Source organism: Ostrinia nubilalis, chromosome 28, assembly GCF_963855985.1.
Source record: "Ostrinia nubilalis chromosome 28, ilOstNubi1.1, whole genome shotgun sequence".
NCBI classification, from domain to species: domain Eukaryota; kingdom Metazoa; phylum Arthropoda; class Insecta; order Lepidoptera; family Crambidae; genus Ostrinia; species Ostrinia nubilalis.
In genome coordinates this window covers 4,348,840-4,376,368 of record NC_087115.1, presented here as the reverse complement: position 1 = coordinate 4,376,368, position 27,529 = coordinate 4,348,840, and the positions used below count along the sequence as shown (strand labels likewise).

Here is a 27,529-nt window from a genome sequence, read left to right as displayed (position 1 = left end):
AAATTGCCTTTTATAAAAACCGGCCAAGTGCGATTTGGACTCGCGCACTGAGTTGGTCCCCGGTACCCTTGTCCTGAGCCCCGATTACGGTAACTTTTAACGTCAACAATCCAGGCACGCTTCTCGATTCTACGATATGATTGGTCAAAACAGCTGACGTACGCTGTTGAACAACCAATCGTATCGCAGAATCGAGAAGCGTGTCTGGATTGTTGACGTTAAAAGTTACCGTAATCGGGGCTCTGATCTCCGATTGAGTGGCGGATTTACGAGCAAGGCTGAGTAGGCCATAGAGTTGGTTAATAACTCTATGGAGTAGGCTGAAGTCTAAACCAAACGCCAAACGTATTTCGGATACGAATATATCAATGTTCGCCAGTCCCTGATCCCCTGGGACCCCTGGGGAGCTAATCGCTGATCCCCCAGGTCTTATGATCTGATCCCTTGGGACTTGATCGCCGATGTATCTGAACCCCGATCCCCGGAGTGCCTAATTCGTAGGAGGTTCAAAATGAAAGTCTTTTAGATTCATAGCTGTATTTATTACTACTTCACATTCCGTTTCATTTTGAGCTGACTCTTTATCAAAACCCGGAGTGTCTGATACCTGGAGTCTGATCTTTGATCCCCTGGGTATCTCATCCCTTATCTTAGTGGATTTTAACCCTGATCCCGCTGGTCTCTGATCCCTGGGGTCTGGTTTTTGGGAGTTCAAATGAAACTCTTTTTTTAGGTTAGAAGATAATGTATTTATTTCCTCTACTTCACGTTCCGTTTCATCTTTAAGTGCACGTGAGCGACGTGATTACGCATCGCGTGTTTCTGCGTGAAGCGTGCGGAGCAGTGCCCGCATTCGTAAGGACGCTCGCCCGTGTGCGTGCGAATGTGATGGATAAGGATCTTGTTTGTCTGTGGACAAATACATTTCTATACTAATATACAGGGTGTTACTATTAAAACCCTAATAATTATTACGTATTTTTGACGGTCCTAAGCCCGTAAAGTAGAAAGAAAAATCTGAAATCAACTGAAGAGTATTTTAAAAATAATTATAATGACTGGATAAAAAGGCTTGTACCCAGAGCCATAATAGGCCACGCCCACTAGGTTTATTCCAATTGCACCTGTAGAACGTGCGAGACAAAATTGGTTTATTCCAATTTGTACTGCAAAACCAAATTTACTAAAAACTTAGTGTACTTTCTTTATGGGAGTCTCTTGTTTATCTTAAATAATAGGTATTGTTCCCTACTTTTATCTCTGTGAATATGGCAAGAATGCAAAGTAACACGGTGTATAAAGAGGTAAAGTTTGTATGTTTGTATACTTGTTAAAGTGTAAGGGGTAATCTCGGGATCTGCTGAACCGATTTTAAAAATTCTTTCACCAATAGGTAGCCACATTATTGCTGAATGTCATAGGTTATATAAAAAACCGAAAAATTCCTAGCGGGTGAAGCCGCGGGCGGTAAGCTAGTCCTGTATAAAATGCAATTCGTTTCGAAGATCTAATAGTTGTTAGTTGGGACTAGAAGCATAGTGTAAAATGTCCAAGGATTTATTATTTATTTATTACTAGCTTTCGTGGAATTTTTTCTGTCACAGAAAAACTTTATCGCGCGCGTCCCTGTTTCAAAAACCGGGATAAAAACTATCTTATGTCCTTTCCCGGGACTCACACTATCTCTATGCCAAATTTCATCAAAATCGGTTCAGTGGTTTAGACGTGAAAGCAAGACAGACAGACTGACAGAGATACTTCGCATTTATAATGTTAGTATAAAGCCCGGTCCGTGAGCACGTAGAATTTTGTCCAATGACCTCAAGCTACCCATCCTTATCGCTCGCGCGTAATTATATTGCTGTCGCGACTGTGCGACGGGCGCCCGCAGTGAGTGTGCGAGCGCGACAGCAACATAATTACGCGCGAGTGATAAGGATGGGTAGCTTGGGGTCATTGGACAAAATTCTACGTGCTCACAGACCAGACTATAGATACTTACAGAAAAGCCCCTGCCGCAGACGGTACAAAGTTTGTTTTTCTCTTTCTTTACACCCTCGTGGTTGTACTTCATATGATTCACATATTTCGTGCGGTTTAAAAATTGCTAGAAAAGAAAATTTTACGTCAAAACTTAAAACAATTTCGTATTTTCTACGTATAAAGCAGGGATGTTATGGATATCCGTAACCGTAACGGAAACTTTCGGATATTCGAAATAAAAAAAATATCCGAAACCGTAACCGATTCAAAAGTTTGGGATTGTTTCGGATGTAGACAGTTTAAATTGTTTTTATTATGTAAAGGCATAAAAGCCTGATTTACCTTTATAATGCCATCTATCAATTTTTATTTTTTATTACTTTTTATTCGATGTAAAGTGTGCGGCCATGAAAGAACCGTGTTGTATAACTATTGCAAATTGCATTCTTAAGCACAGATATCCGTAACCGTAACCGAAACTTGCGAATATCCGAAATTAATATATCCGTACCCGTAACCGAAACCGGTGTAATATTATTCCTATATTATTCGTAACCGTATCCATAACCGAAACTACATATCGATAACATCCCTAGATAAGGGTCTAGCAGACTTATCAACTCGGAAAGGGATCAACACCCTATCACCTTTCGCGCGGTGTCAACCGCGAGGCGTGGCGTTTACGTTACGGTGCGGGTGTGCGTTGCAGTATGGAGTTTCATACAAAGAATACTGACCGCCTCGAGTTGATACGGTTACGATCCCTTTCCGGGTTGATAAGTGTGCTACGTTCCTAATGAAGAAGTAGTGTGGGCAGGCCTCCCACAAGGTGGACCGACGACCTCATAAAGGCTCTAGTCTTTACTCTCTCACCTTATGTATAATTTTAATGGATATTAAAATAATACATACCTTATTCAGGTCATGCTTTTACCTACATTTGCAAAATTATTAAAAGTTCTAATTTTGTCTTATGGATTGATAAAATGCCTAATTTAATAATTACAAATCACATATACCTCTAGGAGGTAGCAATGTAACATTTTGAACATCTTGTACCTACTACACTTTATTGTTGGAACTCGTGTAAACATTGCGAAGTGAATAAATGAATATGAAATGAGGAGTTCCGTAAACGAACTAAAATCGCTGACATAGCCCGACGGATTAGCAAGCTGAAGTGGCAATGGGCAGGGCACATAGTACGCAGAACTGACGGCCGATGGGGCAGCAAGGTTCTGGAGTGGAGGCCGCGTACCGAAAAGCGCAGCGTAGGACGTCCAACGTGGACCGACGACCCCATAAAGGTAGCAGGAAGGCGCTGGATGCAGGCCGCTACCAACCGTGCGATGTGGAAGTCATTGGGGGAGGCCTATGTTCAGCAGTGGACGTCCTGTGGCTGAAATGATGATGTTGATGATGATGGCATACCTTATTATTACACTCCACGCATTTAAACCTGGATTTCTTCAAGTGAACGAAGTCGTGGTGGTTCTTCAAGGATTCTTTTCTAGCATAGGTATTGTCGCACTCCGAACATGGAAATATGCCCTTCTTCCTGCAATAATAAATAAATATCATTGGACATTTTCACATAGCGCCATCTAGCCCTAAAGTAAGCAATTAATATGCTTGTGTTATGGGTAGAGATGTAAATTGACTGAATCTGACCTGTCACGATGGTCAAATACCATAAATGACCGGTCAAAAACGGTCAAATTTTTAAATGAAGGAACGTTATTTTGTAATAAATTATTTATTTATTTATTTGATCACCAACAAGGTTACATTGAGGCTTCACAAAAGTAACTATAAAAAATGACACTTGTTAAATGCAAACTTAATTATAGGTGAAAACATAATGCGATTATGAGATTCGATACGACAATCATTATGAGAGAATAAGACGTCATCAAAGTTGACGTGCGCAGCGATGCGACATTGCCATTCACCTGTAATGCATGTGAGCGGGGCGAAAGAAAGAGAGCACAATAATTACAAAATACTTCTTTTTTCAATTTAGAAGTTGTAGACTCACTGTAAATTGTTTAACTTTAATAAATGACCAATGACCAATTTGACCGTAAATGACGGTCAGTCAAATTCAGCCACTTTGATCATTTTCAACACTACTGCCCACTTTTCAACACTAGTGGTGACTGCGTTTGTTCCGGCGTTTCTTCTCAGCACTTGCCATATGTTTGTCTCGAAGCGCTGGTAGGGCCCAAAAGATAAGGAGACATGTAAAGTGCCCCATAAGGGCTACCTTTTCTTTTTTATTATTTACTATTTTTTGACGTTCATAAGTGCCACTTGTGGTCTAAACTGAATAAATATTTTTTGATTTTGATTTTTGACTCACCCGCCGTTCTGCCGATGCGCGGGACCCGTCATAACGTGTTCCCTGTACAAGAGCGCATTCTTGAACTGCTTGTCGCATTCCACACAGTACGCGTCGTCGCCCATAGAAACCACGTGTTTGCGCTCGTTGTGGCTTTTGTAATACTTCTTGCTTTTGAACGTGATAGAACATTCGTCGCAGCGGTAGTTAACCGTGTGGTGGTTTCTGAAATGTCATATCATCATTTCAGCCATAGGACGTCCACTGCTGAACATAGGCCTCCCCCAATGATTTCCACAATGGCCGGTTGGTCATCTATACTTATAATAAATCTGTAGAGAGGTCAATTCTGTACATGAAATATATTTTCAAAATAACTATCAGGGGGTGATTAGTGATCGATACTGATGCTAAAAATGCAATCAGTAAAATTTTTGTCTGTCTGTCTGTCTGTCTGTATGTTCCTTATAGAAACAAAAACTACTCAACGGATTTTAACGAAACTTGGCACAATTATTCTTCATACTCCTGGGCAGGTTAGGAATAATATACTAATAATACTAATAATATACTAATATACTAACACAGGTCTGCAATGGTTTTCCCCTTTGAAATCTGAGTAACGTTTTCTATAGTTTCTGATGTGCTGATTACGAGAAAAATAATAAAAAAATTCCATCACGTCAGGAATTTTTAATATTGAATATTTAAGATTTTGCTCAAAAATGTCTGAGCGCCTAAATTTTAAAATTTATAAAACGTCATTAAATTACTTCAGCTTAATTTTTATTCCATTTAATTAATGTAAGGGGACATAGAAATTAATGCAAATCAGTAATTTGTTAATTAGTACCTAATGAGTATATGTAATTCGCATTAAACATGTCGAAAAAGGGATATTTTGGCTTAATTTCATAATGAGCTCATTCATACATAATGAATAGGTAATTGTTAGCGCCATCTATGGGCGCAAGAAAACAACTCATGACGTCAAAGGCGCGGAACCAGAGTGAAGATCGCAGCTAACTTCGCGCCGCTCCGCCCTCCTGTCAACTTAAATCGAACGTTTAAAAACTCTCGACAATTTGATCTCGTTGCATACAGTCTGTAAACCTGTCACTTTAAATAAACGTTAAAACCGTAATTTCAATAATAATTAGTCATTGAAGAGACCCTTATTCCAACATAATATTCGAAAGTCTGAGCTCGAAACATGTTCCTTCGCGCCGGATGACATGTTCCATCGCACCAGCTGACGGGATTCAAGATACCACAGAAGTCGATACCTGTTGCGTGTCAAGAGAGAAACCCTGTGAAAGAAGCAGCTCTGGAATAACGGTCAGGTTAAACCACTCCTTTCCCTTCCTATTTTAATCGATTTGTGCTAATATTGTGTCGTGTTTGCGGATTTCAGTCGATATTTCGACCGTTACAACTACCTACCTACGTTGTCGCGTTGGTGGGTGCCGGGTCTGCCTATTGCAACGAGCGTCGGGGTGATCTATACGATTGTAAGTACCTTTTGTTTCCTAAATTCTTCTCAAAATGAGCGAGGATAGCGATAGATCAAAGCTGAATGTACCAAAATCAAGAGAGGGTAGTCATTCGCCTTCTAGAGAACTTAAATTAACCGTTTCAGACCTCAAAAAACAAAGAAGAATTCTGAAAGGTCGTGTAACTTCTTTTGAAAACTATATTTTAAAATTTCAGAATTTGGTTATTACAAAATGTCAAGCAGTTGAACTAAATTTAAGAATTTTGAAGTTGGAATCAGTTATTGATGAGTTTTACAAAATTCAAGATAAAATCGAACAGTTTTGTGATGAAAATGATCTTTCAATAAATATTGAGTACCGCGAAAGCTTCGAAGAACAATATTTTCGAAGTGTTTCTGTCGCTAAAGTAATTATAGAAGACCAAAGTAATAACCAAAATTCGGTAAATACGCAGGTTTCAAGTGACAAAAATGCATCGTTACAAATTAAATTACCTGACATCAAATTACCCTCTTTTAGTGGTTCGTATGATGACTGGCTCGAATTCAAAAATTCGTATTTAACGATGATACACGGACGGGCAGATTTAAATGCGATTCATAAATTTCACTACTTGCGGTCATCACTTAGCGGTAGTGCTTTACAGGTTATAAGTGCGTTAGAGTTCACAGCAGAAAATTATACCCACGCATGGGAATTGTTACACAATAGATTTCAAAATGATCGACTTTTGGTGCACAACCATGTCAAAGCCTTATTTTCTATACCTAATATAAATAAGGAATCTCCTTTGCTCATTAGAAAACTCATAGATTCTATTTTGCGAAATTTACGTTCATTGAAATCGTTGGGCGAGCCCACAGAATCATGGGATACACTAATTATATACTTAATTGTCTGCAAACTTGATTCTTCGACCGAACGCGAATGGGAAACTTATAAGGGAACACTTATTTCTGGTTTTCAAGGCCAAGAAATTAAACGAAAATTAATATTAAACGACTTGTTAACATTCCTGAGAAATAGAGCTGATTTGTTGGAAATGGTGAACGTTAGTAGTAACGCAAATAGTGCTCATAGTTTTCACAAGCCCCCTAATTTTCATTACAATAAATATCACAATAAACAATTTCATGATTCGAAACCGCAGGTAGCACAAACACACACTCAGAGTTATGTAGCTACAAATAACGGGAAAACGACCAAACGTAACCGTTGTTGTGAGATGTGTCGCGGAAATCATGCTTTATATATGTGTAGTATGTTTTTGAATTTATCAATCGAGGATAGGTACAAATTAGTAAATGAAAAGAAACTTTGCCATAATTGTCTGCGCGGTGGCCATTCTATAACTAACTGTTATTTCGGGCCGTGCCAACAGTGTAAATGTAAACACAATAGCTTGTTACATAAAGAATTAAAAGAAAATACAATTGGCAATGTTAACTCTGAGTCAAGCACATCTCAAATAAAGTCGACCGTAATGCATTCAACGTTAGGTTCGCATTGTCACGATAATTTAAACACAGCTCAGCTGACTACTCAAACAGAACAAGTTTTGTTACCTACCGCGCTAGTAGAAGTGATCGACGAAAACAATAAGCGACACACAGCCCGCGCGCTTTTAGATAGCGGTAGTCAGCATTGTTTTGTATCAGAAGCGTTTTGTAAACGAATAAATTACACGAATTATATACAGTCCATTGTTCAAATTTCTGGAGTGGGACAGTCGGTCACACAATCCAATAAATTATGCGATTTAAACATACGATCAAAATTAAACGATTTTTATACGCTTATTCGGTGTTATGTTTTGCCATGTAATATAACATCATTCTTGCCAACAATGAATATTAACGTAGAATCAATACGAATACCTGAAAATATTCAACTTGCAGATCCTACTTACAATATACCCTCTGAAGTTGATTTATTGATTGGAGTGGATGTTTTTTGGGATCTTTTAAACGAAAATAAAATACGATTAGCATCGGGATTATATTTACGAGATTCAAAATTGGGTTGGGTCATTTCAGGACCTATTTATACGAGTAAATTGCAATCGAAAAATAATACCGTCCGATGTAACTTTATTCAAAATGTCGGCATAGATTTACAATTAAAAAAGTTTTGGGAATTAGAAGAGTTATCAAAAAAAACACACTCTTACTAATTCCGAACGTGAATGCGAAGAGATATTTATAAATACAACTAAACGTGAATTAGACGGCAGATTTTCAGTACGTATTCCACTGAAAGATTCAGCCGATTCTTTAGGTGACTCCTATACGACAGCTTATAAACGATTTATTGTATTAGAACGAAAATTAAAAACAAAGTTGTGGCTGTGTAAACTCGATTGGGACGATCCCGTTCCAAACGATGTCTCAATTAAGTTCACAAAGGACATTGTCAGAAACCGCCTAAAAACCGCCCAAAAACATTAACCCATCATAATTATTTTCTATTTTTTTTAATACATTAAGCACCCTTTCATTCTAATGGACACTTAAGCATTGAAAAATTAAATAAATAAGTCTTTTAACGTTTATTCTATAATACTATTACAACTTCCGGACGTTTTGGTGCGTGGCATGGTCTAAAACCTATCAAGTTCCATAATTTTTGCCGATAAAATCTGTACGAGGCATTACCGTACTTTATTGCTGGGAGTCCATGTATAGTGATGTTCCTGCGGCCATCATAGACAATAAAATATCGATTTTGAAAATAAAATAAATCGATTAAACTGCTTTGAAGACTAGATTTGCGTTAAAAGCTAAAAAGATATTGACACTATTACAAGAAGCTATCTAAAGTGTCCAACTGGTCGAAGGTCGTAAATAAAATGAAAATAATTAGGACCATAAACTGATATTCATGGTATCATAACTGTAAAAGTGTCAGAATCCGATGTTGAATCCAATGCCAGTTGAAGTGAGAGAAACATATATCAACCTAGTATAGTTGCCAGTCTCTCATAATCTATGCCAATGAGGGTTTTCGCGATTGAAAAATCCGCCAGATGGCAATACGTAGACGTGAGGTCCAAATGCTGCATGATTGGTGGATTTTGACATATCTGTGACATACATGTGCTATGAATGAGGGTTTTCGCGATTGAAAAATCCGCGAGATGGCAATACGTATACGCGAGGTCCAAATGCTGCATGATTGGTGGATTTTGACATATCTGTCAATGTCATGTCAAAAATAACAAATAATAGACCAAATGAACTTTTATAGATTGTGAAAGAGAAGATAAAGATTTTATTATTTTATTAAAATCTTGCCACGAGGTAGTTTTTCAGTAGAAACCAGGATTGGATAATCGCTACAGGCAAGTATCAGAACATTTTATAAATATTTTTAATCGATTATATCCTTGTGAATCGTTTTAATAAATTGTCATTTTACTTTTTCAATTAAAACTTTTTCAATCCCTAGTCTTGTCAAACTGTCATAATGTCAACAAATTATAAATGTCACGTCAGTTGACTCAATTTCAGTCTTCTGTGCGTTTACTGTATTTTTATTTCAATGAAATAGTGCTAAAGGGTTAGTACTAAAAGTGAAAGCCTTTTTTCAGAAAGAAAACCAATGTGGTGCCCTTATTATTCATACTGTTTGAAAGTTACAAGTCAGTGATACAGAGTTGCCGCCATTATAACTCCGTAGTGATACCATACCAAAGAAGAAGTTTTCCTAAACACTTGTGTTATTTTTATATGTGATCAAATAAAAAGGATTAATTCTACTGCTCAAATGGAATAACTTATTCAAAGAGACCGAATATAAAAAAAAACCTCTCCATAGAAATTATCATCATCACGAGAATGTGAATTTTTTGAGAATTTGATATTGGTCCTGTAAGAAATGTAGTTGTATTTCAGTAGAAGAATCAACCCTTCTCGTTTCATCAGCAAGAGTAACTATAAAAACGCCCTGTAGGTAGGTATTATTAAGCTGAAGAGTTTGTTTAGTGTCAAAGACTGTCACACAGTGTAACTTAAATTGGCATATTATGATAATGAACATAAAAACTTAAATAAATATTTATGTTAATATTTTTTCTATTTATTTATTTTCCCAAAGCTTCACAGTGACAGCTGAAACAGCAATACTGTTGTAAAACTAAACTTAGAACAAACTGTTACAAATATTTTACAAATTAAAATAAAACCGCATGTTGCTTTACTTTCTCGTATAGGTAATAAATGTAATTAATGGCTAGATTATTGATGTTACTTTGTTACCCTCAATAGTGAGGAGATCTTATAAAATGGTAACCCTGATTTTCATTGTCATTCAAGTGCTCTTTCTTCGCATAGGCTTCTGTGATTTGGCCAAGGGCCACACACATTGCGATAACATTATGCGACATTGATTTGACAGCAGCGGAGTGAAGTCTTGCGACTATGCAAAATGATACCCTGTAATCGTAGCGCATATAGACATAGACGGGGCGGGGCACATAGCTCGTAGAGCTGATGGCCGCTGGGGCAGGAAAGTTCTTGAGTGGCGACCACGAGCCGAAAGACGTAGCGTGGGCAGGCATCCCACTAGATGGACCGACGATCTGGTGAAGGTCGCGGGAGGTGCCTGTATGCGAGCGGTGCAGGATCGGTCTTCGTGGAAATCCTTGGGGGAGGCCTTTGTCCAGCAGTGGACGTCTTTTCGGCTGAAACGAACGAACGAACGATACGTATTACCGCTATTTACCAGACATTACTATTTATTGCATACTCGCCGGATTACACGTAGGAGCACGCGCGTTACAGCTTCGGCCTTGCATTATTATTATAAGATCTTGTTCCGCCCTTTTTCGAACTTCCTCCGTGAGGATATCCCCGCCGAATTCTATGATGAACCTATCAAAAGTCATATTCTGCAATGTCAACCCACCACAAGGTGGACCGACGACCTGATAAAGGTAGCGGGAAGGCGCTGGATGCAGGCCGCTACCAACCGTGCGATGTGGAAGTCATTGGGGGAGGCCTATGTTCAGTAGTGGACGTCCTGTGGCTGAAATGATGATGATGATGATGATGAAATGAATGAAAATGACAAATCTTCGAACGTGTATAATACCGTGCCAAAGTAATCATATAATTTTGGCACCTTAATAACTATTGCCGTTTTTGTTGTAAAGATCATGCAGCGCTACTTGCGGATATTATTGGAAAGAAAACTATGTGGGCTCTAGATCTGAAGCCGCTTTAACGAACACGAAGTGCTCATACAATGCGGCGTATTTTCTTCCAGTCTTTAGTCAGGAATTTAGTCGAATTAAAACCCCGGTTGAACGTGATATAGCCGCACTAGAATACGATGCTTTTTTGCATAATCGCAAGACTTCGTTCCGGTGTCGACCGAATGTTATCATGATGTATGTGGCCCAGGGGTTACTGTAGCCGCTAAGGTTTGAAACTTCTTGCTTAAAATATTGTAGTCTTTGGCATAGACTACGACGGTAGTCATGGAGATAGGAGTTTGTTATCTCGTGTCAGATGTAAATGGTGAAAAGAAAACTCATGATTCGTGTTATTTTTATGCAATATGTAGGTTTTTTATAAAAGTGGAACCCCGAGTGATCTCCAAAACCCATTCTATTATTATATACGATTCGGCTTCGATATCTATAATACAATAGGAGTTTATTTCATGTGTCAGATGACAAGGGTGGAAACAACCTACGATTAATGTTGTTTATTTACGTGCAATATGTGGGCATATTATAAAAGTGGAATGCCGAGTTGTATTTCTAAAACTTGTTCTATTATTTTATACTATTTGGCTGCGACTCGGCGTGACGACAATACAAAACATTTTTCGCGAATCGGTGTTCATACATTCACACAATACATTAGACGCCATGTTGTCATAAACGACATATTATAAAATCGCTGTGATTTAATATTCTTAATCATTAATTTTATGGCAAGTGTCCATCAGGAATCATTGTTCTTACACACAGAATCGTATTATTTCGCTTTCGGGTAGTAATATGTCACAATTGTTGGTTCTTAGGCGAACAATGTATGGAGAACGAACATTGTCCTTTGTTGATTCAATTAAAAAATACTTATACGAAATAAAAATTCCACGATTCATAAGGAGTATTCATACTAAACGTTTAGAATTACATATTTTCTCAGACGCGTCACAGGAAGCTTATGGCGCTTGTGCTTATGTACGATTAATACTGAATGATAACACTACACGAATGAATTTACTATGTGCAAAAAGTAAAGTAGCGCCGCTCAAAACTATCAGCATTCCTAAATTGGAGTTGTGTGGTTCGTTGATAGGTGCACGCTTATATAAAAATATTATCGATTCTCTAAGCTTAACATTCGATTCTGTTTATTTCTGGACAGATTCGACCATCGTCATTGGTTGGTTAAGTATGTCACAGCATTTACTTAAAACATTTGTCCAAAATCGAGTCACAGAAATTAATGAATTAACAAATGACACATTGTGGTTTCATGTTGAAAGCCAAAATAACCCAGCTGACTTAGTGTCAAGGGGTTTAAACGCTGCCGAACTAAAAAATAATAATTTATGGTGGCATGGTCCCAGTTACTTGCATTGTTCTGAGTGGTCACCTAGCAAACAACCAATTACATATTGTAGTAAAGACTTACCTGAAACAAAAACTACAAGCGTAAGTACTTTATGCATCAATTCAGAAAACATATTCGATTTTGATAGATTCTCATCTTTCAACAGATTAAAACGTACGGGGGCCTACTTACTTAGATTTATTTATAACGCGCGTAATAAACAGCTGAGGCGAACCGGTTCCTTATCTGCCGCTGAGTCACAGTAGATAAATTAAACAGTACGGAAGCTTCATACAAACGCTCGAAATCAGACTCACGCACACAGACGCACGCTTTACACGAGCTCTAAGCGAACCTCGCAGTCCATCCGTCGCGAGTGTCGCGCGCGTTGTGTTTTTAATAATAATTTTATTGCATGCGCTGTCCGCTGTATTTTTAAAAACATGCCACGAGTGTATTGCGTAGTATACGGCTGCTTGAACTCAGCATCTACAAAACCAGAACTTTCATTTTTTAAACTTCGTAATAATTCTGAATTGTAAAAATGATTAAATATTACTTTTTAAATAAAGTGCTTACATCTGATTTTGTAATAGTTCTTTTTAAATTACGTAATTACTCTTTTTAAAAATTGATGTGTTCTATTTGATAAAGTAATTTGCTCCGCGCGCTTTTGTACTAAGTGATGAACTGTATTTAAAATGAGGCAATAGGTATGTGAAAGTAAGTATCCGGTATTTTATTTTATGAGAATAGATCTTCTACCGGCCTCTAATAAAGTACTTAATCAATTTATTCGATTATGTATTGGATCATTATAGAACCTAATTAACGTTTTATTTTTTTGTTAACTACTTAGTCAATTAATTTATTCCATTAGGTATTTGATAATTAAAAAACCTAAATAAACGTTTTAATAAATAAGTAAGTAAGAACCTTATTAATTTTATAAAGATTAAGAGTGCCAACCCTAACACTCAGTTGAAGTGTAGGTATTTAACTCGCCGAAAGGGCTAAGTTTCCGTACTGCTTTAGCTCATATATATACTGTGGCTGAGTTGAGCGAGTCGCAGCAAATGTTGTGTCGATTCGCACAGATGCAATCGTTTCCCTCGCTTTATAACAACTTACTCAAAGGATTGCCTTTAGAAAAATGCAAGGAATCTAATAAAGTTATCGGTCTAAATGTATTTTTAGACAGTTCTAAAGTAATTCGTGTTGGCGGGCGACTTTGTAATGCGACCAACTTTAAGTTTAATAAACAACATCCGATGTTGTTGTGTAGCAAAAGTCGATTTACAATACTTTTGTTTGAATATCAACATAAAACGTTACTTCATGCGGGACCTCAACTCATGTTGAGCACTATCCGTGAAAGTTGGTGGCCGCTAGCAGGTAGAAATCTTGCCAGGAAGGTAGTACATCAGTGTGTAACGTGCGTTCGTATGAAAGGCAATGTTTTCAAACCTATAATGGGAAATTTACCCGTGGAACGATTAGAGTCAGGTTTTCCTTTTTTACGTACTGGCGTAGATTATGCCGGGCCAGTCTTTATACTCAATCGCAAAGGGCGAGGTGCAAAATTAATTAAAGGTTATATCTGCCTATTTATTTGTTTTGTAACACGATGCATTCACTTGGAACTCGTAAGTAGCTTATCAACAGCTGATTATATTTTAGCTTTAAAACGTTTTATGTCTAGACGAGGGAAACCTCAAGAAATATTTTCCGATAATGGAAAAAACTTTGTCGGTGCAGAAAAAGAATTTCCGCTTTATTCTAATATTAATTGTAATAAAATAATCGATATAGCTGCAAATGATGGTATTACATTTAAATTTATTCCTCCCTATTCTGCTCATTTTGGGGGACTTTGGGAAGCAGGGGTCAAATCGTGTAAGTATCACTTGAGACGCATACTAGGCAATGCTAATTTAACATACGAGGAGTTTAGCACGGTATTAGCACAAATCGAAGCCGTCCTGAATTCCCGTCCTTTGTCATGTTTATCCACAGATCCCTCCGACTACCTTCCCTTAACTCCATCCCACTTCCTCATTGGCCGCCCCCTGACCGCTCCAGCCGCTGTTGACATCACCGAGGCACAGACTAGACGCCTGACACGCTACGACAGGATCGAACAGCTTCGCCAACACTTCTGGAAGCGCTGGGCCACTGAATACGTCACTGAGCTTCAAATTCGAACCAAGTGGAAGACAAACACAAATGAAATAAAACTGGATAGTCTAGTTTTAATCAAGGACGATCAACAACCACCACTCAAGTGGAGATTGGGAAGAATTGCTGAAATTTTTCCCGGCAAAGATGGAGTTGCACGCGTCGCAAACATTCTAACATCGACTGGAATAGTGAAGCGGGCGTTTTCAAAACTTTGTCCTCTTCCGCTTCCTACAACAAATGAAGATTGCATCGCTTCAATCAACAATCAATGAAACTAAACGAAGATCGAAGACTACCGGACTACATTTTGAAAGTCAATCATGAGCTTTCAAGGCTGGCGGTATGTTAGCGCCATCTATGGGCGCAAGAAAACAACTCATGACGTCAAAGGCGCGGAACCAGAGTGAAGATCGCAGCTAACTTCGCGCCGCTCCGCCCTCCTGTCAACTTAAATCGAACGTTTAAAAACACTCGACAATTTGATCTCGTTGCATACAGTCTGTAAACCTGTCACTTTAAATAAACGTTAAAACCGTAATTTCAATAATAATTAGTCATTGAAGAGACCCTTATTCCAACATAATATTCGAAAGTCTGAGCTCGAAACAGTAATATTACCTAATTATTGTAAATATTATTAGAAAAGGGTGTAATAAAGACAAACCAAAGGGTTTTTGTATAAGTGATTTAGCAAATTATGTTATTGAACTGCGGATCTTGCAACATAAACTTTAAAATGTCATCGCAAAGTTGTTTAAATTCTCCGATCAGTTTTTGTAATATTTGCGGGAAATTTATGGTTATAAAACAATGAAACAGCATTACAGATTTTGTGAAAAATATTTACTTAAGTTATTTTGGATACGTTTTAAGTAACCAAGACAAAACTTGGACTCCTCATAAAATTTGCAAGGCTTGTTTATTAGAACTTTGCAAGTGGTCAAAAGGATAGAAAAATTGCTTCAAAATCGTTTCGCCTATGCTATGGATATGTCTATGCTCCGACTATAAAAAAATAGTGGCCAAAATGATTGCAAGTTTTGGTGTAATGGGTTGTAACATGAACATTAAACTTAATTTCCTTAATTCGCCCATTGATTACTTCCCAGAAAATCTAGGAGCCGTTAGCGAAGAACAAGGCGAAAGATTTCACCAAGATTTGAAAGAGCTTGAAGTCCGGTATCAAGGAAGATGTAATACTAGCATGATAACGGACTATTGTTGGTTATTGAAGCACGACTATCCAAACCGGAAATTTAAGCGAAAATCGAACAACCGAAGCTTCCAGGAAAAAAAAGGACCAGGTTTCACAAATAAAATTTACATGTAATTTAGACTAGTAAATAGTTATCATTATATTTTAGTAGTTTTTTAAGTTAAAAGTAATGTACTTCTTTAAATATATATTTTTTTATGTGAAAACTTCTGATTTTTTCCTATTTTCTATCTGTACCTTTTTTTGAAAAATCTGGAGGTGATGGAGAAAAACTAAGTACATATTCGTAATCAGCGCACCAAAATACCTTAGAATCAGCTATCAAATTCTAGAGAGGAAGTTATGACCCTCATTTTGCAGGCCTGTGTAATACCTACTTAGGAATTCTCACGGGAACGGGAATTAGCGGGAAAATCCTTTTGTATGAAAAATCTAAACCGCTCAAGTTAGACGCTTGAAATTTGGCATGAATGTAAACTTAAAGCTTAGTTACAACAGGATATTGCAAAATTCGCACGGGAACGGGAGTTAGCGGGAAAAACATTTGTATGAAAAAATCTAAACCGCGTAAGATAGATGAAGGGGGTAAAACGGGATCCACGCGTACGAAGTCGCGGGCGGCCGCTAGTATAATATTAATAAGTCAATATATGTCATTTAAAGTTCATAACAGACTTATCAACTCGGAAAGGGATCAACACCGCATCGCCTTTCGCACGGATATGGATGGGTCGTCATTGGACGAAATTCTACGTGCTCGGCGACCGGACTATAGTAGAAAGATAAGTATAGAAGTAAAGTTTACTTACTTTATATGCTTTTCAATACTCCTTTTAGATTTGCATTTTTTCGTGCAATAATCACATACAAATATTTCATGGTATTGCTTATAATGCTTGAAAAATAAACGGACGGTGCGGAATCTGAAATAAAAAAGGTACAAATTCAAATCGAAATCAAATCAAAATGAAAAATATCTACTTTATTTGTAAACTAATTAAATTAGTTCTTACAATTAATCAAATGCATTTTTACAGGTTTCTTTTTTTTGCCCTACCAGCGCTTCGAGACAAACTTTTGGCAAATCGATTTAAGAATAATCTATACAAATATTATAAATGCGAAAGTAACTCTATCTGTCTGTCTCTCTTTCACGCCTAAACCACTGAACCGATTTTGATGAAATTTGGCATAAAGATAGTTTGAGTCCTGGGAAAGGACATAGGATAGTTTTTATCCCGGTTTTTGACAGGGACGCGCGCGATAAATTTTTTCTGTGACACAAAAAGCCACGCGGGCGAAGCCGCGGGCGGAAAGCTAGTTCAGTAATAAAGGGACTCATGAGGGATTTCCTATTTGAAAAATTATTTCATCATTAGGCTTCCACCAAGGCGGAGCGGATCGGAAGATAGAGATGTGTCGGGCAGACTAATTACGGTTCCGTAGCCAAATGTTTATCTAGACAATTTTATGCAGCTTACTATTTTATTTATTTTACCAATGGTCCGTGACCCTCACTCGGCATGGGGCACACTGAAAACCAGCGCCGTGGCCTTCGTCACCGTGGGCCACGGCATATGCTGAGTGGGGTCCCGTTGCAGTGGGCATCTTGTTGGGGGATGGGTGGCACTGCTCAGTTTACTCTTGTTTTTATTTTTTCTTCTTCCATTATTATGTGCCACTGTCATGTCTATGTAATTGCCTGTATTTGTGTGATGTCCATTGTAATAAATGTATCTTTCTTTCTTTCTTTTCTTTCAAATGGCAAAAAACGGAACCCTTATAGATTCGTCATGTCTGTCTGTCTGTCCGTCCGTATGTCACAGCTCTTCTTTCCGAAAGAGCTATACTGTTGAAACTTGGTATTTAGTTGTAGGTATTCTGTGAACCGCATTAAGATTTTTACACTAAAAAGAAAAAAAGTTATACATTTTGGGCGTAGGTTTTTATCAAACCCATACGTGTGGGGTACCTATGGACAGGTCTTCAAAAATGATATTGAGGTTTTTAATTTTTTTTTTCTAAACTGAATAGTTTGCGAGAGAGACACTTCCAAAGTGGTAAAATGTGTGTCTAAAATAAGATAAGCGAATGATAAAACTAAAAAAACGAACGAAAATTTTGCTATCGCGACTGTGCGACGGGCGACCGCAGTGAAGATACAAATGAGTAGGTCATTTTCATAGAAACGCACCGAGCGCGGTTTGTATGTTCGGCGCAACTCCCCGCTAATCCCCGCTAAATTTTGTCAGTGTGTGCGTGCGCGCTCACATACAAACCGCGCTCGGTGCGTTTCTATGAAGATGACCTACTCATTTGTATTTACTCTGATGTACGTGTAAAACACTTACGAAGCTTCGCAACCTTTGCATCGGACGCGGTGCATTCCAGCCAGGTGGCGTCTGATTCGCTCTCGACTCGACGCCCGATGACCGCACGACCGGCACTCGAACACCTCGCGATGTCGGTCCATGTGGGTGGACAGACGGCGCTTGCAATCGAAACGGGCGTTGCAGAAATCACACGAGTATGGTGAAGACTGGAAATTGACATTAGACATTAGAATCGTTCGTTCGTTTCAGCCAAAGGATAAAAACAGCATTACCGTCGATTTGATACAATTTCATGTATGAAGCCGCAGGCGAAAGCCGCTATTTCACAACGGGTCACACTGTTTCACACCTAGAGATGTGCCGCTGAGAAAGTTCTCGTTCCCGGCAATATTCCCAGTGAGAATATTCTCGAGAACCGAGAACGCTCCCGGGAATATTCTCAGTGTTCTCGACAGAACACATTTAGTTTTATTTTTAATTTTGTTGTTTATATGTGATATTATTTGTAATGTTTCGATGTTTTATTAACTGGGCGTTAAGACTAGTTGTTATAAACAAGGCATGAAACGAGTGAGTGAGATATTGCTGTCTTGCTCACTCTTTTCGTGGCGAACGCGTACCGCGGCTTTAGGACTCGGCTACGGTATTTGAACATCAGTGTGCCTCTGAGTTTTAAGGCCCTTGCCACCCTGGCGGATTGCAAGCGGATTTAAAGCGGATTCAAAGTGGATTTAAAGCGGAGTGGCGACGCGACGGAGAAACCGCGTAAAAATATCGTAAAGCTCTCCAAAGGCTGCCCAGCCGAGCTGGATTCGATGATTGACCTTTTTTTCGAAGTTGGACCTACCTAACTGGACTGTTTGTCCCAGGTATACATTATTCTCAACAACCTCGAGTGTAGTCTCCAACATTTAGAGGAATGGGTGCAACACGGTCTTTAGACATGATTTTTAAATCTTGTCCATGTTCATTTTGAGACCCACTTGTTTTTTTTTTTTTTTTTTTTTTTTTTTTATGCATAACAAGGCAGGTATTTGACCACAATCGCACCTGATGTTAAGTGGGATGCGGTCTAGGATGGTACATATCTGCCCTGTAAGTGCCTATTCACTCTCGCCTTGAAAAGGCCCGGATTATAGTTTTCGGGAAAGACAGCAGCAGGCAACGAATTCCAGTCCCTAGCTGTTCGCATTATAAAAGAGTCATCGAAACGCTTAGTGCGAGCTGGTGGAATGTCAACAATATAGGGATGGTACGCTAACCTGCGTCTGGTTCCCCGATGATGGAAGGGGGCTGGTGGAATTAATTCATGTAATTCATTCGCACATTCTCCGAAGTGTAGCCTGTAGAAAACCGATAGGGATGCTACCTTACGGCGATGGTCAAGTTCCTGGAGCGCCGCTTCAACAAGGGTAGGGCTGTCGATAAGTCTTCTGGCACGCCTTTCCACCGAATCCAAAGCAGCCAAATGTTTCTTGGCAGAGCCGTCCCAGAGGTGGCAGCAGTATTCCATGCAAGGTCGGATCTGTGCTTTATAAAGCTGCAGCCTTTGCTTCTTGGAGAAGTACTGCCTTGCCCTCGAGAGGATACCAAGCTTTTTGGCAGCAGTTTTCGCTATGGATTCGATGTACTCGCCAAAGTTCAGCTTGCTGGACATTTCAATGCCCAAGAGTTGCAGTCGCTCGGTGATTTTGACAGGCACACCTCGGAATGTTGGAGCCATAAGAAATGGACTTCGTTTGGCGGAGAACAGACACGCCTGTGTTTTTGACGCGTTAAATTGGACCAGGTTGGCATCGCCCCAATCAGAGACATCCTGAAGGGCCAAATTTAAGCGTTCAATTAGGGACTCACGACAAGACTCGACCTCACGCCTGTCGGCTTTTGCGTTGGATATATATTTGGCTGTCACTGTCGTGTCATCTGCATACCCAAAGGTACCGGGTTTGAGCAGGTCATTGATGTGCAGTAGGAATAGTGTTGCAGACAGCACCGAACCCTGAGGGACACCAGCGTCAATAGGTTGTTGACTAGAAGTGTAGCCCTCAAGAACTACTCTTATTGATCGTCCCTCAAGAAAATCGGAGATCCATTTGCAGAAGCCAACAGGGATTCCAAAAGATGGAAGCTTGTTTAGTAGGCTGCCGTGCCAGACTCTGTCAAATGCCTTTGATACGTCCAATGAAACGGCAAGAGCTTCTCCATGTTTCTCAATGGCCTCGCTCCATAGGTGTGTGGCATACACGAGAAGATCACCTGTAGAACGACCATACCGAAACCCATACTGACGGTCGCTGAGTAGGTCATTTTCTTCAAGGTATGACAGGAGTCGGCCATTGAGGACACGTTCCATTATCTTGCAGAGTATAGACGTAACAGAGATGGGTCTGTAATTTGTTGGATCAGCACGACTGCCCTTTTTAGGTACGGGCTGTACGTTGGCAAGCTTCCATGATTTTGGGACTAGTCCAGTCTTAAGTGAGAGTCGATACAGGCGTGTAAGAATAGGAGACAACTCCGGCGCACAACTACGCAGGACTATCGCTGGAATTCCGTCAGGTCCACTAGCTTTATTTACGTCAAGAGAACGTAAGACATTTAAAACCTCTTTGTGCCGTATGCGGACCTCACGCATGGTGGTGGAGGCAGGGGGTAATGAGGGTGGTATTTTGCCTGCAACGTCAAGACGGGAGTTATCAGCGAACAGGGTGGCAAAAAGATTCGCTTTTTCCTCAGCAGAGTGAGCCAGTGAGCCGTCGGGTTTCAGCAGTGGTGGCAGGCTGGGGCGACAGAAGTTGGATTGGATGGCCTTGGCAAGGGACCAAAACGGTTTAGACCCGGCTGGGTAAGAAGCAAGTTTTGAGCCAATGCGTCCAATATGGTCGTAGCGAGCCCTGCGTAGTGTTCTTTTGCAAGACTTGGAGGCCTGGTTGTAGGCTTTCTTCAGATTGCGAGTGTCTGGTGAGCCGCGCGTTCGAGCATCTGCCCATGCCAGAAACGCCGACTGCTTACACGCTTCAGCATGACGGCAATCAGCATTGAACCAAGGGCGAGCTTTGCTACCTGAGGCAATGTCTGAGTAGGGAACAAAGAATTCCATACCCTGACGTATAACCTCGGTGATGGCATCGGCGCAAATCGTTGGATCTTGAGAAGAAAAGCAAGCCGGCCTCCAAGGAAAAGATGCGAAAAACTGGCGCATCTCGTCCCAATCTGCTGACTTGTATCGCCATACTCTTCTTACTCCACAAGGGCCACGATCGGATGGGGAGTATGACGATACAGCTTTCACCAGGCAGTGGTCAGAAGTTCCAAGAGGAGCAGCAACCATGGTGGAATATCTGTCTGGATCTGATGTCAGCACAAGGTCTAGGCAATTGGCTGTGTGAGTGTCGACATCCGGGACCCTGGTTGCACAGTCTATCAATTGCGAGAGATCAAGTGTCAGAGCTAGTTTACGTGCCTCTCTCCCAGCGTGATCGGTCACCTGATATGGGAAGAGCCATTCTTGGTGATGTGCATTGAAATCCCCCAAAATCACCAACTGTGCAGAGGGGTATCGGGCTAGTGCCTTATCAGCTGATTGGCTGAGGTAGTCGAACAGCCGGGTTGTCTCATGGTCACCGCTGTGCGAACGGTAAACACAGGCATAGAGTAATTTCTCTAGGCCTGTGTCCACCAAAACCCAAATTACAGAGAATCCAGGAACCTCCAGGCATTTGAGACGCTTGATGCAAATGTCATCGCGGGCATAGATGCAGACTCCCGCCCGGGCTTGGAATTTGTGTTCCAGTGTATACCCAGGGTAGAACAAGTATGCTGCGTCGGCTGGACATTTGATCTGCGTTTCTGTGAGGAACAGCAGTTGCGGTTTTTCAGTCTCTAGATGGTGGTGGACTGCAGAGAGATTGGAGTGCAGCCCTCGTATGTTGGTGAGGTGCACTTTAAGTGGGAGGACGTGCAACCGCTGTTTAATTTTTTTCTTTGTTCTCTGTGCTTTCATTTTATGTTTTGTTGAGAGTGAATAAGTAGGAAGAGTATGGCAGTTGAGCGAGGCATTTTCGTGTATGCCCGGAGAGGCAGGCAGGGATAGCAGATCGTGTGGAGCCTGACCTGGAGACCGCGGGGACGCCCGAACCCCCCCAGAGATGGCCACCTGGTCCTCCCGTCCGGTCGCCAACCGGCAAGGTGGAGCATCCTGGGATTTTTCGCTAGGTGGCGGGGCAGCCTTTCACGAGTGGCTGGCAAGCTACTTGGGCCCCCAACTTCCTGCGGTCAGCCAGCGGTGCACTGTGCTTCGGATCCCGCTAGCCTCCAGAATCAGGCACCTGATGCGCCTACCCCATCAAACTCAGGACGGCGATGTCACGAACTACGCAACTGCTCAGACCCATACTCTCAAGCGGCTTCCCCAGAACACGCTCCGGAACACGGTTTAATCCGTTTGGCGGCGCGGTTTAGTCTGGGGGGTGGTGACCAGCCCCGGCCGAAGCCTACCACCGGCAATTGGCTACTCATTTGGCACCACCCAGGGGTCACTTGTGGGGTCTCGAGGGTAAACCCACGGAAGCGAGTAGCATTGACCCCCTGAGAGACTATTGAGGCCAACGAGCATTGTGCCTAGATCTTCCACGATCTTAGCCATGACTACGATATCGTCTGCTGTCTGGATCTGTCGCCGTTGATATTTATGCTGAATCTGCTCCAGCCCAGAAGCTTGAAAACATCTTCCAGGGCGGTGGTGATGACGTCTCCCTGTCTCACCCCTCGCTGCAACTGGATAGGTTTCGGGTCCTGATCTTAAAACGGACTGTCACTGTGGCGTTTTTGTACAAGCCTTTCAACACTTTAATGTATCAATAGTCAATTTGGCACAGTTGAAGAGACTGAAGCACTGCCCATGTTTCAAACGAATCTAAGGCTTTCTCATAGTTCACAAACGCAAAGTGGCTGATTATACTCCTTGATCTTCCGTATAATCTGCCGTTGCGTATATTATTATGGTATATGGTACTAAAGCCTTTTCGGAAACCGGCTTGTTCGGGGGGCTGAAAGTCGTCGAGCCTGCTAGCGTGACGTGAATCGAAAACAGCTTGTAGAGATGGCTCAGAAGCAAAATGGGTCTATAATTCTTCAACAAGGTTTTGTCACCTTTTTTGAAGAGGAGTATTACCATTCTTCTAAGGGCAGAAACTGCGTTAAGCGGGCCTCGGCGCGATTTCATACAAAGTGCTCCGTCGCGGGCGCCGGGGTCCGCTTAACGCAGTTTCGGGCTTAAGTGTTGGATCAATCTAGCTAGCACGTATTTTCTATAAAAATGTGTCAAATGATCCGTCAGACAGGCTATCCACAACTTATCCAGAAGTGGCGAAACAGGCCCTTACTAAGCGATTGTGAAATATGCCCTTAATGTCAAATAAGAATAGTTTAAAAAACTAAAAACACGCTTTTAATTACTAACAGCACTAAAAAGCTAAAAATCATCAGGACCCTGGACAATACTGGACATCTAGCATTAAAGTGCTCGAAAAGACAAATCCAACGAACCCAAACTCGATGAGTTTCCGCCGTTTCGTTTTGGAGTTCCTATGGCTACCTTCTGACTCCATCATTAGGACCCTGGACATTATCTAGCACTTAAAGATCTCGAAAAGACATCCAATGAACCCAAACTCGATGTGATTCCGCCGTTTCGTTTAGGAGTTCTTTTGGCCACCTTCCAGTCCCATCATCAGACCAGCTGGTACCACAATATTGTATTGTCATTTCTAATCTACATATAATTGCCAAGTTTCATGATGATACAAGACTTAGAAGTGCGTGTAATTCAGATTCTAAGATTCCATTACATAGTTAGTTACGTACACGACGACCTAATAAGAGCGCGTTATAAACGAAAAATGGACAGTTACATTATTTAATTACGTGTAAAAAGAAATTTCTGCCATCTTACATATCATTAAAACGACATTTCACGACGAAAAAAATAAAATATAATAAAGGTGCAGTTGCCAAGAATATTGCCGAGAAAGTTCCCGAGAATATTCTCGGGAACACTGAGAATATAGCCTTTCACTGCAAATAGAGTGTATTGTTTAATATACACTTATCTGTTGACTTCATTTAATACTATTTTACTTAAGTAAGTTTGTTTATTTTCATTTGATAAACATGATTCTCAACCTTTCTCACTTAGGAGGACGCTCCCGGGAACGCTTCCGAGAATATTCTCAGTTGAAAGAGCGTTCTCGGGAACGGCACATCAATACTCACACCCAATAGTGTAAAAAATTTCCATCCAGTCATACCCTCACTCCTTAACCTGTATTTTCTTACTGTAAGCTATAGATTGCTTATTTATTTTGATTTTTAATGTATTTTGTACATTGTTTCTTTATAACGAAATCTCATATCCTGATATTAAAGGTACTTAATATGTTTGACGAGTACCAGTGTGATTGGATGGGAATGTTTTTCAGTATTTATCCCAGAACAAGAGGCGTAAGCTTTATTTTATTTTATTTTATTTATTTTAGGAATTACAAACAAATGTGTTACAGAAACTAATTTATCTACTAGACTTATGTATCATTTATGTGGTAACACATCCCACTACGTAATCCACATATTGATATATTATGAAACCATGTAATATAGAGCGAGGCAATTACAATTAAGGTAGGTACCTTAAAAACGCGGTGTAGCTCAACACCAAGAAGTAATTAATATTATGTTCAGACTTTTAATTATTAATTTTGTTCTGTATTATTTTTTTTTCATTTAAAAATAAAAAAATAAAACTTACCTGACTATGAAACTTCACATTATGACGTTCCAAGTATTCTTTGCTTGACCAGCCCAAAACACAAGTCTTACATTTATACCGGATCTTATAATACGAACTATTTCTTTCTCTCTCCAACATTTCTTTTATCTCATCGAATCCGATGTATGTTATTTTACACATTTCTTTTAGATCTTTCATCAGAACTTTCTTATTTACCTTGTATGGTCTGTCTTTGGTTCGACTCGCATATTTCTTTTTCTTAACCACTTGAGGGTTTTCAACTTTAACATTTTCTAATTCTGTTTTGATTTCATCGAGTAACTGATCAGTATTTTCGCAATCAAAATCATTGGCATTGTCACAATCATCAATTTCTTCCTTCACCTTGATATCTTGCAATAAATCCTTATTATCAAGGTCTTCGTTAAATATTTCATTGTTTACGTTTAATTCAATTTGTGTTTTTTCGTCTGCGTCTTCGACGAATAGTAATGTGAGGTCAGGATTAAGGTACGTAGTGGTTAAACTACTCAACGTAGTTAGACGGGTCTGCAAACAATCATTTATAGTTAAAACTTAAAAAAATTGTAAAGCCTGGTCCGTGAGCACACTCACTGCGGGCTCCCGTCGCACAGTCGCGACAGCAATATAATTACGCGCGAGCGATAAGGATGGGTTAGCTTGGGGTCATTGGACAAAATTCTACGTGCTCACGGACCAGGCTTTAGCATTAAGATCAGGCCCTAAGCCTAGGCGCAGACCACAGATTTTTAGATGGCCGATAGTTGGGCCCGATTCTAATTTGTATGAAGAATCAATAGGTGTAATGTGCGCACTTCCATACATGCCCATACTGATTAACTGCCCGACAAAACTATAATAAATCGACGGTTTGCGCCTAGGCTAAGTTAAGATTTACTCAAGTTATTAAAATTTCTTAGCGATTATAGTCGCTTCTCAAACTAAATTATAAATAACTTGAGAAAATCGAACTGCCTAAGGCGGGAATCAAACCTACGACCATTCGCTTGCTTCGACAGGTTCATCCAGTGTCTAAGTAGCTCAGTTAGAAGAGCAGTCGCCCGGCAAGCAAATGATTCCCACCTTAGGCAATTCGATTTTTTCAGTTTATTAAAAGTCGAAAATGGTGACTGAGTTTCTCCCGCCACTTCTTCTCACCACCAGCCTATATGTTGTCCCGAAGTGGTGGTAGGGCCAGCTATATTTGGGACGTGTATAAGCGCCCTGGAAAGGGCATAATGTACTGAATAAACTATTCAATTTGATTTGATTTTTAATACTTACTTGATTATCAATAGAATGGGCAAGGAGGATTCTCTGTGAACGTTCTATTTTTGCTTGAAATAATGCTATTTTCTTCAGTATCGCTATACATTCCCAACATAATAATATATTTGGAAATTCTGCCTGTAAAAATTGAAAATTAGTGCAAATAATCATAATGTTAGGTTTAAATTTTTAAAGTTCCAAAATTTCAAATGTTAAACAATTAAAAATTTGTGACGTAACTACATATTTTATGTTCATCCAAGGCCCGTGGCAAATTCTGGGCATGGGGCCCTTGGCATATCTAGGGTTATTTTCAGGGGGGCCCAATGCCATTGCGCCCTAAAGCATCGCGAGGGGACGATCAGGGTTTAGGGCTGGGGGCCCGTGGCATTTTGCCAGCCCTGCCACCCTATAGTTATACCACTGGTTTAAGATAAATAAATAAATAAGGACCTTAAGCCTAGTCGTAGACCTCAGAATTTTTGTCGGCCGATAGTTGGGTCGGGCTGTTAATCAGTATGGTGTATGAAAGTGCGCACATAACACTGATTTGGTATCGGCCGATTCGTTATACAAATTACAATCGGGTGCAACTATCGGCCAACTAAAAGTCTGTGGTCTGCGCCTAGGCCAAGAGAATAAAGTTTAAAATATGGTGGGAAATATTCCCACTGCCACTAAGCTAGCAACTTACGAAATGTAGTCTAAAGAAGTAATTTTTCACGAATTTCACGAACTTACCATGATAAAATTGCCGAAAGCATTGTAATACACATCACTGTGTTTTCCTAAAGGAAACAGAGTCCGGTCACAACTTAAACATACGTGGCAAAACATCTGCCCATCACTTTCATCGGTATTGAGTATAATTTTTGCCATTTTTTATTTTAAATTAATAAAAACATTGCAAAAATGCAACAAAAATAAAAACCAACACAATTCGGAAATGTCATTTTGACATTGACAATATTTGACAATGACAACAACATCCTACACGAGTAATAAAAAGGACCGTAAAATAACGCCATCTATGTTTATGAGTTTAAAACAAAAATTGCTATTCAAAATCTAGATGGCACTGACTCAATGGGCTTAATGGGTGAATGATGAGATATAGATGACCCACGCTGAACTGTCCCACCAAACTCAATGACAGGGGGGCGCTACCATCGTTCAACTATATGGTTTCCAACATGGCAAAAATCTGAACCAGCGATCCGGTATTGACGGTGGCGCCCCACTGTCAATGTCATCGACAGGACAGTCCAGTATTTTGGAACTATAACGCCATTATTAGAAGAAGACATTTATTAAAATATGAAAATCGTCATTT

At 40.0% G+C, this 27,529-nt stretch overlaps 1 protein-coding gene across 1 annotated transcript; it reads right to left on the bottom strand.

The window, feature by feature from the left end:
* Positions 1-362: 362 nt before the first annotated feature.
* On the bottom strand, positions 363-27,103 carry LOC135085466 (oocyte zinc finger protein XlCOF6-like). Its single transcript, XM_063980261.1, has 9 exons — positions 26,938-27,103; positions 26,212-26,334; positions 24,925-25,455; positions 18,138-18,325; positions 16,596-16,709; positions 4,346-4,549; positions 3,415-3,541; positions 2,003-2,107; positions 363-909 (listed from the first exon to the last, which is right to left on the bottom strand). Exons 1-9 carry the CDS (start codon positions 27,073-27,075, stop codon positions 760-762), a joined length of 1,680 nt encoding a protein of 559 aa, XP_063836331.1. The 5' UTR covers positions 27,076-27,103; the 3' UTR covers positions 363-759.
* Positions 27,104-27,529: the final 426 nt, after the last annotated feature.

What these genes read in the sequence shown, in the direction of transcription:
- LOC135085466 (XM_063980261.1), bottom strand. Translation starts at nt 27,075, where the DNA reads ATGGCAAAAATTATACTCAATACCGATGAAAGTGATGGGCAGATGTTT. An exon ending in CCCATTCTATTGATAATCAA is followed by an intron (nt 25,456 to 26,211) that starts GTAAGTATTAAA and finishes GATTGTTTGCAG; the next exon opens with ACCCGTCTAACTACGTTGAG. An exon ending in GCGTGGAGTGTAATAATAAG is followed by an intron (nt 2,108 to 3,414) that starts GTATGCCATCAT and finishes TTTCTTTTCTAG; the next exon opens with CAATTTTTAAACCGCACGAA.